The 18,002-nt window shown below is 32.1% G+C and overlaps 1 protein-coding gene across 1 annotated transcript; it reads right to left on the bottom strand.

Annotated features, from left to right (window-relative positions):
- Positions 1–477: 477 nt before the first annotated feature.
- On the bottom strand, positions 478–1,730 carry LOC145042114 (F-box protein At1g61340-like). The gene is made up of 4 exons (XM_078990488.1): positions 1,526–1,730; positions 1,234–1,432; positions 1,071–1,145; positions 478–941 (listed from the first exon to the last, which is right to left on the bottom strand). Exons 2-4 carry the CDS (start codon positions 1,423–1,425, stop codon positions 717–719), a joined length of 492 nt encoding a protein of 163 aa, XP_078846614.1. The 5' UTR covers positions 1,426–1,432; positions 1,526–1,730; the 3' UTR covers positions 478–716.
- Positions 1,731–18,002: the final 16,272 nt, after the last annotated feature.

Raw genomic sequence — 18,002 nt, 5'->3', positions numbered from 1 at the left:
TAATGTAGGGCATAGTTAGTAAAAATATTTATTGAAGTTGGTTAAAGTTGGGCTTTCATAAAAATATTGGGCCACCAATGAACAGTCCGCCATCAATGGTAGGCCTATTGGCAGTTAACTGAAGTCTGATGATAATTGATATGTCGTCGTCGACTGAATTTAATAATGCAATCGGCTCAAAGTTTATATAACAAATATAAAGTTGGGCCATCAATGAATCATGATCATGGAAAATACTTTACATCAAGGGTATGTTTGTCTTTTAATCATGGAAAATACTTTACATCAAGAGTAAGAGTTTAAAGTTTTTATTTTAAACAAAAAAAAAAACTTATAATCCAAGATGAGGGCAAAACGCAATTGCTTACTCCTCTCACTACGACCAATAAGAAGATAAATCACAAACAAAAAAATGATAGACCAAATTTGTGCATATACAATTCTTAATAACTAAATAGTATATCATAACAAAAGAAGTGGAAAACATAATTACATTGAAGTAAAGATTTGGTTTTTAACAAAAAACCAACAATAATCAAAATTACATCTTCATAAATATCAATACACTGACAAGTGTCTATACTTTCTTTCCTAAATGTACAAAGCACATAACCCCATAATCTTCAATGGAACAATTGAAGAACCCTAAATTGCTTCTACAAACAACACCATCTTCTCTATCTTTCCTCTCTATTTACAAAAAAAGTTGATACTTTCTACAAATTCCTCCTTGAAAACCCTTCATCTTCAGCATCAGAAGTAAATAAGGCAACCGAAATGGAAGCCAGTTTTTTTCTATCCAATCGAGAACGAGCTACTCTCAATTGTCTTGGAGCTCCAATTTCATCAAACTCAAGTGATGATGGTTCTATGGTGGATCGAAAAGCAGGGACCTTTTTTGGTGTATTATATTCAAAATGCAGTTTCTTTGCTATAATAGCCTGTAAACATTAATCAATATAGAAATTAGAAGCAATATCCTAAGAATGTGTCTTATACTTATTGTATTTATCCTATTTATGAAATGCAATAATCAAATTGATCATTTATGAAATGTGAATCGAACTTACAGCTTCTCTAATTGGTTTAGATACATGAAACAGCCTCTTCAGATCATCATGGTCTACACCACACAAGACCCTAATCTGCAAAAGCACACACAAACACAATCAATCCCTGAAAATTCGGGATCAATTCGAACTAAAAAAGCAGTCTTTAATCATGGGAACTTACGAGAATATCCTGAGGGAGAGCTTCCAGCAACGATCTACTGGCACTAAAACTGTTTCCCATTGATCGTTTCTTCGTGGGCGAAATCGTATCGATAGAATCAATATCCATTTCGTTCAAAATCAGAATCCTCTTCCTACCAAATGAACTCGTGCGTTTTACTAACCCTAAGCTGTAACTCCTACCCAATGCCATTTTAATCCTGATAATTCCATCAGAAAAGATCAGAACTGCGAACAAAAGGAAGAAGAAGAAACCCTAAATCAAATGGAAACATAGGATTATATGAACGAACCTTGTTTTCAAATGGGGGATATGAACCCTAATTTCTTGTTGTCGTAAATAGGGATTGCTGTAACGGATGTTCTTCAGAGGGAAACAACACCAAATCTGCAAATGTTGTGGAGAGGTTTAAGGGTTTTTTGTTATGAAGATAATATAATCGAATTTGCTTTTTTTTCTTTTGAAGTGCGTGGAAATGACGAACTATTCTGTATTTTCACGTTTATGTGTTTTATATTCGAGTACGGGAAAAGTAGCCGTTGGAAATAGAGGACACGTGTGAGCGTGTCATTTGCTGGAGGAAGCTTCGAGGTTGTGGTTTTGCTGACGTGGTGGGTTTGGTCGGTTTTGAGTCGGCCGCCTGTAATTTTTCTTCTTCAACACGTTTACAGGAATCCTATGTGATTGGCCGAATAGGGATGCGACACGTGTCGTATATTGAGGTTCAGATGTTGACACGTGGTGTACAGTGGATGGACGGTGAAGATTTAGTGAAGGTGGAAATGTGGAGTCAATCGTGGTAAGTTTGTTCTAATTATTCGGCTGTTTACGGCTTTTCACAGTTGACCCACGTCAAACGCGGTTACCCACAGCCGGCAAACAGAATTACATTATCATGTCCAGTTGTACACAAATAAATGTTTTAAAAATACAAATTTAATCAAAAATATTTTTTAACTAACTTATTTAGACAAAATAATTTTAATATTTAACAATCAACTCTGATGAAATGATGAAAATGTGGTCAAGGAAAACAGCGTTGGGTTTAAATTATTGTTAATAATCCATTTCTTTTCCTTTGATAACTGTGCGATGATCCTTTTGAAATATAACAATATTTATTACTGGCTCTACGTTTCCAACATTCGTTTCATTATAAGTTAAATAGCTTTGTTGCTGTTTTTTATTTTACTTCTAGGTTTATATACATGTTATTTTATAATTGTATTCAACTAACAAGCAGACTTTATCAATAATAATTATAATCGAATGCTAAAAGTAAATTAAATATAGTTAGTAACAATGTCATGAAAAAACAATTTTGAGTGATAATGGATTTGAAAATGGGAAACCGAAAAATGAAAATGGGAAATCAAAGTGTGAGAGGTATAATTTCATCAGATTTGATGGAGAACAACTCTTCCATTGCATTCTCAGATTCCAACAATTCGATCTATGTGAAAGTTTCGCTTGACATGGATTTGATTTGAGAACCTTTTTTATATGAACCGGCATTTATTGTGGTGAAGTTGTTGATGGTATACAGATAGGTGATGTCGAAATTGCATGATAATGTTTTATGTTGCATTGATGGAATTTTCTGGACGTGTTTGTTAAATGTGTTTGTTAAATGTGTTATTTAATCTGGGATTGGATCTGCTCTCCCTTTTTCATTCATTTAGATAATCAATATTTTTATCATCAACTTTAAAGATTTTTTAAATTCTCAAGCCTCATTGGTGCAAGGGCAAATACCATAAAAGCCACTATATTTTCACACGTTTTTGAAAAAAGCCTTATTATTTTTTTTTTTTTGGCTCTAGCCACAGATTTGATATAAAGTTACCACTCTAGCCCATTAAACGATTTTCAAGTTAAATTTTTTTGCAAAATCAGTTCTAAAAGTTCAATTTTGGTCCCTGTAGTTTGCAAAAATTTACACAACATATCCAAAACTTGGTTTTATGTTTTTTAATTTCTTTATTTTCATTTATTTTTTTTATTTTTTAATCAAAGCTAAATTTGCTTTTATTTTTTTTATATTTTTCGTTCTTATTTCCTTTTTTTTGTTTTGTTTTTTTTTTTAACTTCTTTTTTTTTGTTTTTTATATTCATTTATTTTTCATATTTTTTATAATTTTTTTCGTTTTTTCTTTATTTTTGTTTTTTCATTTTTTTTTTTAGAAAACCAAAAAAAACTCAAAAATCAAAAATGTAATATACTCTAATATATTGATACATTGTGCACTTTCTAAAAAGTTATCAAAAGAAATTATCAAATTGACAAAAAACAAAACATAACAAAAATACGAAAAAAAAACAAAAAAAAATACGAAACTAATACAAAAAATATAAAAAAATATATTCATACACTTTAAATTTTTTGATAAATATCAAAAAAAGTTTTCAAATTGAAAAAAAACAAAACGTAAATTTATTTTATCAAAAATAAAGAAAAACGAAAAAACGAAAAAACGAAAAAAATGAAAATAAAGAAAAAAAATATACAAAATATGAAAAATAAATGAATATAAAAACGAAAAAGAAAACGAAAAAAGAAAAGAAGTTAAAAAATAAAAAATATATATAAAAAAACCGAAAACAAAAGAACGAAAAATATAAAAAAAATTATAAAATATATAAAAGCAAGTTTAGCTTTGATTAAAAAATAAATAAATAAAAATAAAGAAGCTAAAAAACATAAAACCGAGTTTTGGACATGTTGTGTGAATTTTTGCAAACTACAGGGACCAAATTTGAACTTTTTGGACTGATTTTGAAAAAATTTAACAGAGTTAACCATGAAAATCGTTAAATGGGCTAGAGTGGTAACTTTATATCCAATTTGTGGCTAGAGCCAACCAAAAAAAAATAATAGGGTTTTTCTCAAAAACGTGTAAAAATATGGTGGCTTTTATGTTATTTGCCCTTGGTGCAAATTAAAACTTCTTTTTTTTTTGTCTATCAGGTGTTCAATAAAATGTTTAAATGAGTTTTTCAAGTGTTGAAACCATTTTAGGACTCAAGAAGATATGGAGTCTCTTCTCGGTGTGGTTTTACTGTAACACATGTTCCAGGTATTGATTTATTTTTATAATTTTTAGTGTTTTGTGCATGGACTCGGCGAGTTGGGGCCCTCCAGCTCGCCGAGTAGAGACTATTACTGGACACGGGGTTTGGGTCCTACTCGACGAGTCGGAAGGCCCTCACTTGACGAGTATGAGCTGTGAAGGAAGCCCCTAATTTTTAGGGTTTACACCATATTTAAAGAACTTATTGTGCCTCTTCTAGCCTCCCTTATCACCCTAACATCCAGAGAAAACCCTAGACCGATCTTGAACCTTCTTGAGTGATAGAAATAGCCTTTGTGAGTGGTTTTGGGGCATTTGTGAAGGATTCTAGAGCTTAAAGATGAAGGAGCAAGGAGAGGAGTAGTAGATCCAGCATCTACTTTGTCTTGACCATCATTTTGAGGTATAAAGTCGTCACATTGATCTCTTGTGTTGATTAGATCCCTTTTCTTGGTAGTAAATGGTCATTATTGGTGCAAAATGGAGTCAAGCTTGGATATGGACTTATCACAAGAATATGGTTCCAGATCTGGACCTCTCAAGGTCCCCAATGGCATAAAGTTGCTCACTTTATGCAACCTAGCCCTTTCCATGCACAAAAACCTTGTAAGAAGCCTAATTTTGGGGTTATGGCCTTGTAGGGCCTTGCATGCACGTAAAGTTTGCAACTTTACGTGGTATCTGTACTAAGGTAGTTTGGATCTGGAGTTTGGGACCATAGATCCCACCAAAAAGGGTCGAACTTGTTAAGGACTAAAGGAACTCGTCGAGTCCCTTAGCTGACTCGACGAGTCGAGGTAGGGTTTGCCTGTTTCTAGGTTTATGGATAAGTGCAACGAAGGATTAGGATTTTGGTCCGTTTAGATCTTAGTTTTCTGGACATATGATGAACTCGATGAGTCAATAGGGTGACTCAGAGAGTTGAGGCGGGACTCAGTGGGATGGACTCGAGAGGAACTCGACGAGTTACAAAAGGTAATTCAACAAGTTAACAAGTCATACAGGAACGCGACAAGTTCATAGGTACACTCGATGAGTTGAGGTCAACATGAACTGTTGACCTTGATTGTTGACCAGGGTTGACCAGAGTTTACTTTTAAGGTAATTATGGGATTATGACAGGCTAATGGTTATAGGCAGTTGAGGAGGAGCAGTGTGTGGGACATACCTGATTCTAGCTTGTCAGTTCAGCATTGAGAGGTGAGTCTTCTCATCGTACCAATGGGTCTAAGGCACCAAGGTCGACCCATTTTATGTTATGTGGATTGTTGATTGATTATACGTTATGATAGTAGGACATTTGCATGGAGAACCATGTGAGGGTTCCCGTGGCATTTGGTATAAGACATTGGAGGGTTTCCATGGCATCCTAGTATATCTACTTGTATAGTTTGCATTATGTCTTGTTTGGTAGTGAAGACCTTGTGAGGCTTCCCAAGGCAGGAAGACCTTGTGGGGATTCCCAAGGTATGAAGACCATGTGGGGGTTCCCATGGAAAATAATACCACGTGGGGATTCCCATGGCATTAGGTGTAAGACCCTGGAGGGTTTCCGAGACTTCGTTATATGTTGTATGCATGGCTTATGTGATATGTGTAGCTTTATAGCTAATATGATATGTTATATGTGGTTGTGTGTGGGACATGCTTTGGGGGACTCACTAAGCATTAGCTTACAGTTTGTGGATTTGTTTCAGAGGTACTTCTGAGCCCAAGAGCAAGGGCAAGGCGTGATGGTGCGACGTGCACTCTCTCACCGATATTTTATGAGACACTCTGACAGTTTAAATAAAGATGTAATGAATGTGGATTTGAAAACAATTATTTTGGGATTTCATGATTTATGGAAATGTGTTTGATTAATTAAAAATTAAAAATTTCTTTTGAAAATTCAGGCCGTTACATTTACATTGTGCACTCCAACCTTTTGTTGGAGTGTCACATTTTATTTTGGATTTCTGCTTCTTATTATGAGACTCCCCTTGAGGCTTTAATAAGTTTTGTTTGTATGTTTATGTTGTCTTCTCATACATATAGGAGCGGAACTTGGCCGTGTCCATTTCATGGGTTTCATTGTTGCTCGAACGGTGAATTAGGCGGTAAGGGGATTTCTCATATGATTTCTCATATCAAGAGCTTGCACCTCCATATGGATGAGCGTAAAGTTGTGTTGCGAGAGGCTATTTCTTTTGACTTTAGATTGTTTATTTTAGTGGGAGCAACATTGAAGGAGTTTGGTCAATGAATATGTGGGGATTGTATGAGTCTACATGCCCTAAGTCGCTCGTGTTGCCACTCAAATGGTCTTGTTAAATTTAATGGTGATGTTGATGACATGAGCGGGCATATTTTTGGTATTCAAAAGTCGTCACCCAATGAAGCGGATGTCGACCTCAATGAGGGGTTGGTGTTGGATGCTCAACTCCTTGATCCTGTGTTTAAGCTACCTGTCACCATAGTTAAAAGCATCCCTCATAATTGTCGTATGAATTTCTCTCATGATTTGAAAGCAATCCTTTCCAAGGTGGTTGCTCATCCCAATTTCGTTGAAGCGTGAGTTACATTGTTAATTCTTCCTAGGTGTATTATTCAGGTGTTCAGGCCCAAAAATAGGCAAGCCAGTAGGTATGGGAACAAGAAGTCCTTGCAACATCGTAACATCCTAAGTGCATTAGCTACTTGGGGTACAAAAGACGGTATAGCCAAGCTTGTTAAAAAGTTGGTTGACAATGCAAGGCAGGAGCAACAAGGCAAAAAAGAATAGTACATTCAGAAGGATAGAACACGGGGTGACAGCAACGTCAACCAATGTCTCCGTAAGGTTGCAAATGAGCATTTCACAACATCAATGAAAGTATTATGTTCCTCGAGGGTTTCTCCATATGGAGATGCTAACACAAATCCATTAAAGGATAAGCATCCACACAACCCACCACCATCCATGCTGAGTATCATGTGTGCAATACCTTCCCTTGTGGTGGATATTATGTCCTTAGGGGCATTAAATCATTCCAAAAAGGAACCTCGTGTGGAGAGAGATGGTTTGAGAGCTTAACACATTTTAGATGTTCTTTGTGGAGAAAGTTCAACTATAGCCAAAGGCCTCCTACGTGCTATTACATGTGTGGTTAATCTATGGCGAGGGGGAAGATGCCCTTCGAATTTGGCATAATTTGTTGCCTCTACTCCTATTACACCGCTCTTAAAACCTGACAAAGGAATGCGACCTATTGCACTAGGCATTATATGAAAATGTTTGGTTTCCAAGATGGCTATGAAAGGTGTTGGTAAATAAATGGACAAGTATCTCAATGATTTTCAGCTCGGAGTCGTGGTGTCGGGTGGCGTTGAAGCTGTATTACATAGCGCTAACAGGGTGTTGAGTGAGCGCCACATGATGGGTCTCTTTCCATGCTTATCATGGACTTCTATGATGCCTTTAACCTTATTGACAGATCCACATTACCTCGTGAGGTCAGATTAAGGTGGCCTTCTATATCATTGTGGGTAGAATTGTTATATGGTCAAACAGCAAGGTTATATCTACGAGACACGTATATTTGGTCTATTACTGGATTTCATCAAGGAGACCCCTTGGGACCATATCTCTTTACCCTTTGTGTTGCACCTGCTCTTGCATAATATTAGAGATAATTGCAAAACTTCTTATCCATGCATGGTACCTTGATGATGGCACACTTATTAGAGATTCTGAGGAGGCACCCAAAGCGTTAGACATCATTAAGGCTATTGGCACAAAATTGGGCCTTTAGTTGAATACCAAGAAAACTGAGCACTTTTGGCCCTCGTGTGATGGTAGGAAGCCGCGTAAGTGGCTATTGCCGGTTGGCATCGGAAGGCCGTCATTAGGGGTGAAACTTCTCGAGGGAGTTGTTAGTAGAGATTCTAGTTTCATTATTAGCTTAGTCATAAAGAGAGCTAAAAATGTTGTGAATTTGATGGATCTTCTTCCATAATTGTCTGACCCACAGAGTGAGCTGCTTATACTTCGGTCTTGTATGGGTATTGCTAAAATTTTCTTTGGTTTGAGGACTTGCCAACCCATTCACATGGAGGAGGCGGCGTTGTTCTTCGATAATGGGTTGCGTAGGGCGATTAAGGACATTGCGGTTTATGGTGGCCCTTTATTTGGTGACATACAGTGGCGACTTGCTTCCCTACCCATTCGGTTTGGTGGTTTAGGTTTATACTCGGCAGTAGAGGCTACCTCATATGCTTTTGTCGCCTCAAGGGCCCAATATGAGGTATTGTAAAACCACATCTTACGGGATAGCGACATTTATGGTATAAATTCTGATTATGCTTGTGACTTAACTTCTTTTCGTAACAAGCTTCCAGACATTGACCTTAGTAGTTTTACTACTAAGGATAGCCCCCCCCCCCCCCCCCCCCGAATCCCAAAATACATTGGCGAGTGCCCCTTTTAGTAAAATTGTCAAAGATATGGAACTGTATTTCCACATGACGGCTCGATAAAAAGCAGTTTTCCAATGTTTACGTGCACCACATGCTCAAGATTTTCTTCTTGCTATCCCTATATATGGGCTTGGAAAACATATGTCTCCTTTGGAGTATCGTACCATCCTTAAATATTGAGTCATGATTCCAATATTCCCAGCCGACGAGATATGCCCGGTGTGCTGCAAGGCATGTTTGGACTCTTTTGTAGAGCATGCAGTTCATTGCAAAGAACTCTCGGGGTTCAAATACAGGCACGATATGGTTAAGGATGTTTTGGTAGACATATTTAAGCGTGTCGGGATTTCCACCACGAAATAGGCTCCTGTGAGTCTCCTGACTGACCCGACAGAAGGAATGTCAACCCTTAGACCGGCTGACGTTTTGATTTTTAGATGGGTTGGAAGGAAACACATATGTGTGGACCTTACATGCGTATCCCCTCTCGTTAGTATGAGGTCGGGGGTTTCACAGCGGAATAGACTGCATTTAAATCTGCTACACGCAAGGTCACTAAACATGAGAAACTGTTCATGGAAAATCAACATGTGTTCATACCATTTGCATTTGATACGTTTGTTTTACTTGCGTCGGATGCGGTGGAGCTTCTTAGTAGAGTACAAACAGATCATGTATAGCAATGTTATATCCCCTAGATCTATGGATGTAGTCTTCAATATAATTAGATTTACCAAACAAAAATACTTAGCGGCGCAACTTGTCGCCCGTTTGACTTCGGATCCACCTTGAAAAAAAATTGGTTACTTCGGTCTATCCAGTCCGAAAACTACATTGACTTTTTATTTTATTTTATTTTTATTTAAAAACAATTCAATTTATTTATCATCCATTATTTTTTAATACTAATTATTTTTATTAAAACCATTTTTTTCAAACCAATTATTTTTTAACACTAATTTTAGCCCCATGATTCATGACTTCATTCTTCTTTGCTTATTATGAGTGAAGACGCGGTTGGTTCAGAGATTATTATGTGTGTTAGTATTTACAGCCTCCGATTTATATGCTTCAGAGATTCAGATCCACAGATTTTCATTCGAAAGCTTGTCTGATCAACAACGTTTTTCGAAGTTTGGATTATTTTTTGAGGTTCGCATTTTACTTCCTTCAGACTGGTTATATATGGTCTCAGACCATCATTCAGACTGTTTAGAGGTCTAGGTCGATTTACATCGACCATGATTAACGAATCATTAGTTGTGTTTTAGAGTTCAGGTTTGCATTGCTGTTATTAGCATTACTTCAATTTAGCATTATGATTCTTTAGCAGCGGATTTATGATATATATTCTACACTATTTGTTCAGTTCATAAATACATCAACAAGTCCACCCATGACCCAAAAAATAATATCCTCGTTTTCACAGGTAGATGCTCACGTCTAGGGGGAACGTACGATGCTCTATCATACCCGACATATTCTCTTGCCCGGTTTCATGATTATATTTGATCTTTATTGCATGGTCTACCAAAAATATGGGAGAATCATGAGCTCCAATATGATCTTATCATTGGAGTTTTGACGTTAGAGATATTTGAAGACGGAGATCGATTTAGTATTGTAATGTGGCACTGATTTTTGGTCTTCACATATTGAATTTTTGGCATTACTAGATGTTCATCGGATTACGATTATTTATCTTCTAACTCTACATTTTGAGATGTCTCATTTGTGTTTACATTCGGATCAAATTTTATGATTTCTCGAGTTTGGATTTGCGATATTTTGAAGACGAAGATTATTTTAGTGATGTGATGTGGGCTTATTTTTGATATTTTGATCAAAATTTTGGCATTACTAGACCATGTCTTCAGACTCACATTATTTATTATTCAGACTCACTTTTTGATGCTTCAAATTTTCAGCAGGTTATTCTTCAGAGATTATTTGGTGCATTATCACCCGAGTTCGGAATATTGAAGACGTTGTGTGATTCAATATTGTGCTCTTCGGTTCAACAGTCAAGGGGGAGAATGTGAACATGATTGTTTTTTGGGGACCGATCACATTCAAAGATTGGGATTTCATATTTTTATTCAGAGATTAGATTCCTCTATATGTAATTTGATGATACAGATTCCATTTCCAAATTCCAAGATCATGACAACTTCATCTTTTCCGAGACACTTCAGCACTAGACCTACCAGACCTGTGTAGCGTCGGCAGATTCGGGCTTGTTAATTTAGTGACGACAAGCGTCAAAAATGACTTTTTGATAGAGGATTATTTAAAATAAATAATCTTAACTAATATTTAGTATATGTCACAAGGTTTTCGTACATATAAAGAACGCCGAAATCCAATTTATAACAAAGAAGTTATGACATGTCGAAGTTTCGCGACAAAACCTGCACGACACCGCGAATCGTAAAAAGTGAGTTTATGATAAAGTACTTTTTAGCCTTAGGGTCTAAATGAAATTTGTATAGTACGTCTCCACCTATACATGGATATAAAGAACGTCAAAAATTGAGCTCGTATACAAAAGTTACGACCTTCCGAAGATACAGTTGTCTGAGAGCATGACACATTTCAGAAACTCTAATCTAACCGGACTCATGACGTGAACATTAACTCATAAGTGAATAACGGATGTACTGTAATAAAACTAAATGCATTTTTATTCACTTATAAATAACGGTAGCTGAAACTCTTTCTCTTTCTCTCTCTCTCTCTCTCTCTCTCTCTATATATATATATATATATATATATATATATATATATATATATATATATATATATATATATATATATATATTATCTCAAAAATATATCAACATGAATGTCTATTTATAGAGAATAAAAATTATGAATTTTGATATAATTAAAATAAATTTTTGATAAAAATAACATTTTAAAAAAACATGTTTTTATGTATATTAAGGTAATGATTAGCATACTTTAAAGAAACATTTTGGTTGGAAAATACACGTATATCTGTTACCAATTTCGTCGGTACGTCTAAGTTTTTTGCGACAAAATAAATGTGTGACTGAAATGATTCCCTCATTCTCAAATTTTTTATTCTCAATTGAACCCCATATATATATATATATATATATATATATATATATATATATATATATATATATATATATATATATATATATATATATATATATATATATATATATATGAACTTTTTCAAAACTTTTTTTTGTTTTAAAATCTATACGCATATAAATGTATATTTTCGCAAAGTCGCATATGCATCTTATATTCTTATGTGCACAAAAAAAGTTTTTTTTTTCAATATTGTGAATATTTAATAAATATTTGTTTTTAACTTTAAAAAAAAAGTACTTTTAAAAAAAATGCATATTTGGTGCATAGACATTTTTTATGTATATACACATTTAAAAAAATATATGAATATGTACGTTCACATGGTTTTTTAAATATTTTTATGGTTTTTTTAGGTGTGTGATACAAAATATAAATGTAAAAAATCATGTCAAAATTTAATATGGATAAAACGTTTTATCTTAAGTCCTGTACAAAAAAATTAAAAAAAAATAAAAATAAATAAAAATAAAAAACTATTAATATGCAGTAAGTAGTAGGTAACTTAATTTTAATTAAATAAAAATGACATTATAAATAATTGTTTTCAAGGTTGTGGAACTTATTTTTCATTGAATTTAAACATGACGTTATGGACTAAACCATAACTTATCTTTGATATGTAACAAAATAGATTTATGTATATACAATATATCAGCCTCAAGTTTAATTTAGAAAAAATAGTTGTCTGAAAGGAGTTGTCGATGATCAAAATAATGAAATCTTACCATTTCAATATATTTTTTTATAAACTATCCACAAAAGCTTACAATTATATTCAAATTTGGATAATTAGTCATTACCCTGACATTTTCGTTATGTTGTTGGGGAAGATTGAATGTCACTACATTTTAATTTTATTTATGATTAAACTGGTATTTTTTTTTTTTTTTTGAAACGGCAAATCTAACCTACTCCTAAACTACACCTTAAATCCACCTATGTCCACGACGGAACTTGAACCCTCAACCTCAAGTAGGGAGGGCAACACCGGATACCGCTGGACTAGAAGCCCTTTGGTATGATTAAACTGGTATTGTTTTAACAATAAGGTTCAAAAAACATGCAATTGTGTTTTTTTTTTTTTTTTTTTTTTTTTTTTTTTTTTTTTTTTGTTAGTTATAGAGTCCAACCGGATAAGTTAAATATTGATATTTTGTACTTAATAAGAACAAATAATATTTTGTACCAGGGATCATTATTTTGAAATCAATGATTTTGTTTTCATCAACCTTCACAGATGTAGTTAGTCTTTATGAATCAGCTTCACAAACTCTCAAGTGTTTTTATGATTGTATAATTGTAGGGCAGTCTATATTAACCTTTTAAACATCAAATAGTCATGTTTAACAAATTCTATATATTTTTTTCTTTTGTTGTATTGTTATTAAAAATATATAAATAAAGAGTATTGAATAATTAAAAAGTTTTACATTTATTTGTGGTAGTTAGTGAGTAAAAATTTCAAATCTACTTCTTCTAATAAATAAAACATAAACTTATCATTTGTCATTCTGTTAAACATTATATTATATACATGATATATTTCTCAATTCTATTTGTTTGTCTTTCAAATTTCAAATCTCCTAATATTAAGCAATATCAAACTTGTTAAACTTATTTAAATTCAAATACTCCTTACATTTGATTATATCAAATCGAAAATCCAACACGCAATGTAATTTCATATCCATAATATTAAGAAATATATTAGACAATATACCATGAATAAATCAATTTCCTTGATTTTTATTTTTCAAAACCAAATTTCATCATTTATTTATGGAACAATTATTTTCTATTTGAATATTATTATTTGGGTTTTTATATTTTCACATATTCAACATAAATAACTTATATATACATTTGTATATCCTAAATTTTTTAAGGGTTTTCTAATATGTATCATAATAACACATATAAGAAATATTAATTAATCATAATTATTATCATAATTAAATGTTAAATACATTAATTATAAGATATATTATCATAATTAAATGTAAAAATCATTAATAATCTCTATAATTAATGTATTCCACATTTAATTATGGTAATATTTTTCATAATAGAAAATCCCAATTTTTAATAGTCATCATTTTGGCACCTAATTGAATATTATTTAAAATTTCTATACATTTAAAATATCATTTATACATAAAAATTATAAGCTTATCAATATATATACACTACATATAAATATTTGTATGCAATTTATTGTTAATGTTTTTATTTAAATTTTAGTATTGTCAACCATATAACACTCAGGTCATAACCTAGTTAATATAATGAATATAAATTAATTATGTTGAAAACTTACTTAAATAGTTTTAATTTGAAATGACATAATCTATAAGATATAGAATATCTTATGGATAAGGTGTGGCTAATGATTTACAACATCTATGGAGAGACGGAGTAACGTCTTATAGCTCTTGTTCGTAGTTGAATAAATTAATTTTACCAAGTGTCAAATAGTTTTTGTTCTAAGTAAACATTATCAATTGAACAACGCCTCTTTAGTATTAAAATAAAGGCATAGTAGCATTAATGAATAGTGATGATACCCTAAGCTTGGTAAAGACAAATGGTATCAAAGTTTATTTACACTAAGCCAAAAGCATGGTCGATAAGAACAATGATAGGAATAGGGTCCAATGGTTGATACTATAATTTAAAATTAAAATTCTTATTTTACTGTATGAAAATTACATATTTAACTTATCACAATCACTACTTTTTTCTCGTCACGTTAGATCAATATAAACAAATCATAGTCATCAATCACAAAGTATAAGACATTCAAAAAAGTCAAAACGTTACTTCATACCCCAATAATTTCGTATGTATACATGTTATATCATAATCATAAACAATATTTTTCTTACAAAATCAATTGAACGTTATTATTTTAATAAATTGCTAATATTTTTATCCATAAAAACAGGAGTAAATCCGTGAATTTGTGTGCTTATACATATAAAATTATAGACAAGGCATCATTAGACTTTCATTTGAGAATGCATTGTCAATATTTAGAAAAAATATAAAAACAGCAAAGACTTGGTATATATTATTGAAAAGTTTTTTTTTTCGGAATAATAATATAATTCTATAGAATGTGTTTTTCTTGTTCTTTTTTCATCTTCATTTATCACTTTTAGATTACTATATTTCGATATATTTAATCACCATACTTCTAAAAACGTTACATCCTAAGGCCATTTGATAAGAATAATTTGATTTTTTAGGCATCTTATCAATATTTATAGAGTAAATTACTGAAATCGTCCCTATGGTTTGGTTAAAATTGCATATTTGGTCCCTAACTTTTATTTTGCACTCGGATCGTCTCTGTGGTTTGATTTTGTTGCATTTTTCGTCCCTATAGTTTGGTCAAAATTAAATGTTTGGTCCGTAACTTTATATATGTAAGGGACGAAAAACGCAACAAAAACAAACCATATGGACGAAAAATGCAACAAAATCAATCCACAAGGACGATCCGAGTGCAAAAGAAAAGTTAGGGACCAAACGTGCAATTTTAACCAAACCATAAGGACGATTTCAATAATTTACTCATATTTATATGACCAAAATGTAGAAAACTCAAGCATTTATCTACTAACATTGGAAAAAACCATTATATTTTGCTTATATACAGAAAAATCATTATATTTATATTTACCTTTCAAATTTACCCAATATCTATTTTTTTAAGAAGTTATTGGTTGTTTTATATCATGACATTTATCTTGTTTATTTTTAGGTTAATATGGATAAAACTAAGTTATTTGTGCTTGAGTAAATAGTATGTTTCTCACGTTTTACCTTTGATAAAAGGCAACATCACATATTTTTGTTTTCATGTTAACCTAAAATCAAAAAAGATAAATATCATGTCACAAAACAATTACAAATTTCTTTATAAAAACCAGATATTTGGGTTAATGTGGAATTTAATTAAAAATGTAAGAGTTTTTCTGCATATAAATAAAATGTAAGGATTTTTTCTAAATGTTAGTAGATAAATGGTTATATTTTTATGCATTTTGCCCTATTTCTCACGTTTTACCTTTGATAAAAGGCAACATCACATATTTTTGTTTTCATGTTAACCTAAAATCAAAAAAGATAAATATCATGTCACAAAACAATTACAAATTTCTTTATAAAAACCAGATATTTGGGTTAATGTGGAATTTAATTAAAAATGTAAGAGTTTTTCTGCATATAAATAAAATGTAAGGATTTTTTCTAAATGTTAGTAAATCAATGGTTATATTTTTATGCATTTTGCCCTATTTCTATATAATACAACAATATTAAACCGTTGATATTGGGTGACTTTGGTACGGAGTGTTTGAGAGCTTATAGCTTATAGCGTTTGACAAAACATTTCATTATGAATAAAAAAGTTTCGTTTGGCACTACAAACTTTTAACGTTTAGTTTAAACAAAACGCTCTAAATCTAAAAGTTATCTCACATAACTTTTAACAAAACGTTATCAGCTATCAACTAGTGTTACCGAACACACTATATTTGTTAAAAATCAACAAGTTATATCTTAATTGAATACTCAAACATATTTCAAAGGGCTCTTGATAAGAGGCATGGTGCCTTTTACCACTATATTGTTGAACATACGATACATATATGTATTTTTTTTTTTGCTGAACGGTTGCATATCTATATAATCATATATTCTAACGAATTACTATGATGTAAAAAATAATCCAAGAATTACAGAGATATCTAAACCAAGTCTTAAGACTACATGAGAGTTGGAAACTCGGTTTTCAACCAAGAAAAAAAATTAAAACAATAGTATCAAACAGGAAATTAGAACATATACATATATGGGCTAATTATAGTTTTGAGAATCAAATTTAGGCCCAACACTTAGAAAGTGAGCTGATCAACCCATTTCTATGAAACCCATAACAGCCTACAACCCCAGGCATTTAAAAAGAAATCCATCAAAGTTTTTATGTCATCTTTTTATGTGGAAATGTCATGAATGGATAAAAGAGACGAGAGATATGTATTTCTTGCAAGTGAAGAAGAAAGAAGTTGAACAAGTATGGAACAAAGTACCAAGATGTTTTGAGTGTAATCTGAACATGTTTCATATATGTTGAGGAATTTTTGGAAAATACCATATTCTTTATATTTTTATGCTATTACATATATCAAATAGGAAGATCCCCCAGTATTATATTTTTATGTTCTAAACATTATTGTGTTGAAACTTGAGAGGAGTACGGTTAGATTTGGGTTCTGCTGCTTGGAAAAAAAATATATAAAAAAAATTATGTCGTTTTAAGTACGGATGAAATTCAAAATCAGTTATCAATAATGAAAGAATTAGATTATAAATAATCACATATATTAATCGTCTATGTTACTGGATCTTTCACTGTGGATAAAAAATAGTACTCGACAAACACGAAATCTCTAAACTAATCAAAACTTTAACTTATTTGGATATATTTATATTGATGGGAGTGGGTATCACCGTGCATTGTGGTATGTAATGTGTCATTGTGGTGCTTCAGTGAACACAATACCGTCCAGTTATGTGAGGCGCTGAAAAGCCACCGCACAAGAAGGATATACACCACCCTTTTTTTTTAATGTTGCTTGACCGTTTTATAAATTATAACGAAGATTTTTAAAAATGGTTGTTCCCCTTTATTATAAATAAACACTTATACTTCACATTTTTAACCACAAAACAAACATAAACGCTTTGTTGGAAAATAGGATGAAAAATATTTAGCAAACTTTACATTTATCTTTGAAATAAAATGAATATTTTAGATTTTTGTATTAGTTTATGTTTTCTGCAGGTCGTAAAGTGGAGGGGCTTGTTACTTCTTGTTACTTGTTGAGTTAAGTGTAATGTTAGATATTGGTTAATCTAGGAGGGTAAAAAAGTTTTAACATTGTCCATATAAGGTCATTAATGTTTTTTTTTTTTTACATATTACACTAATATGGTTGTTATAAACCGTTTAAAAAGGGTAATAAGATTTTAATTTTGTCCTTATTCGGTTCCTAAGGTTTTTTTTTTACATGTTATACCAATATGGTTGTTATAACCGTTTAAAAAAGATAATAATGTCTAACT

This window comes from Lactuca saligna, chromosome 4, assembly GCF_052625555.1.
Source record: "Lactuca saligna cultivar CGN05327 chromosome 4, ASM5262555v1, whole genome shotgun sequence".
In the NCBI taxonomy this organism is placed as follows: Eukaryota; Viridiplantae; Streptophyta; class Magnoliopsida; order Asterales; family Asteraceae; genus Lactuca; species Lactuca saligna.
The sequence above is the reverse complement of the archived record's forward strand: the minus strand, read 5'-3'. Positions and strand labels throughout refer to the sequence as shown.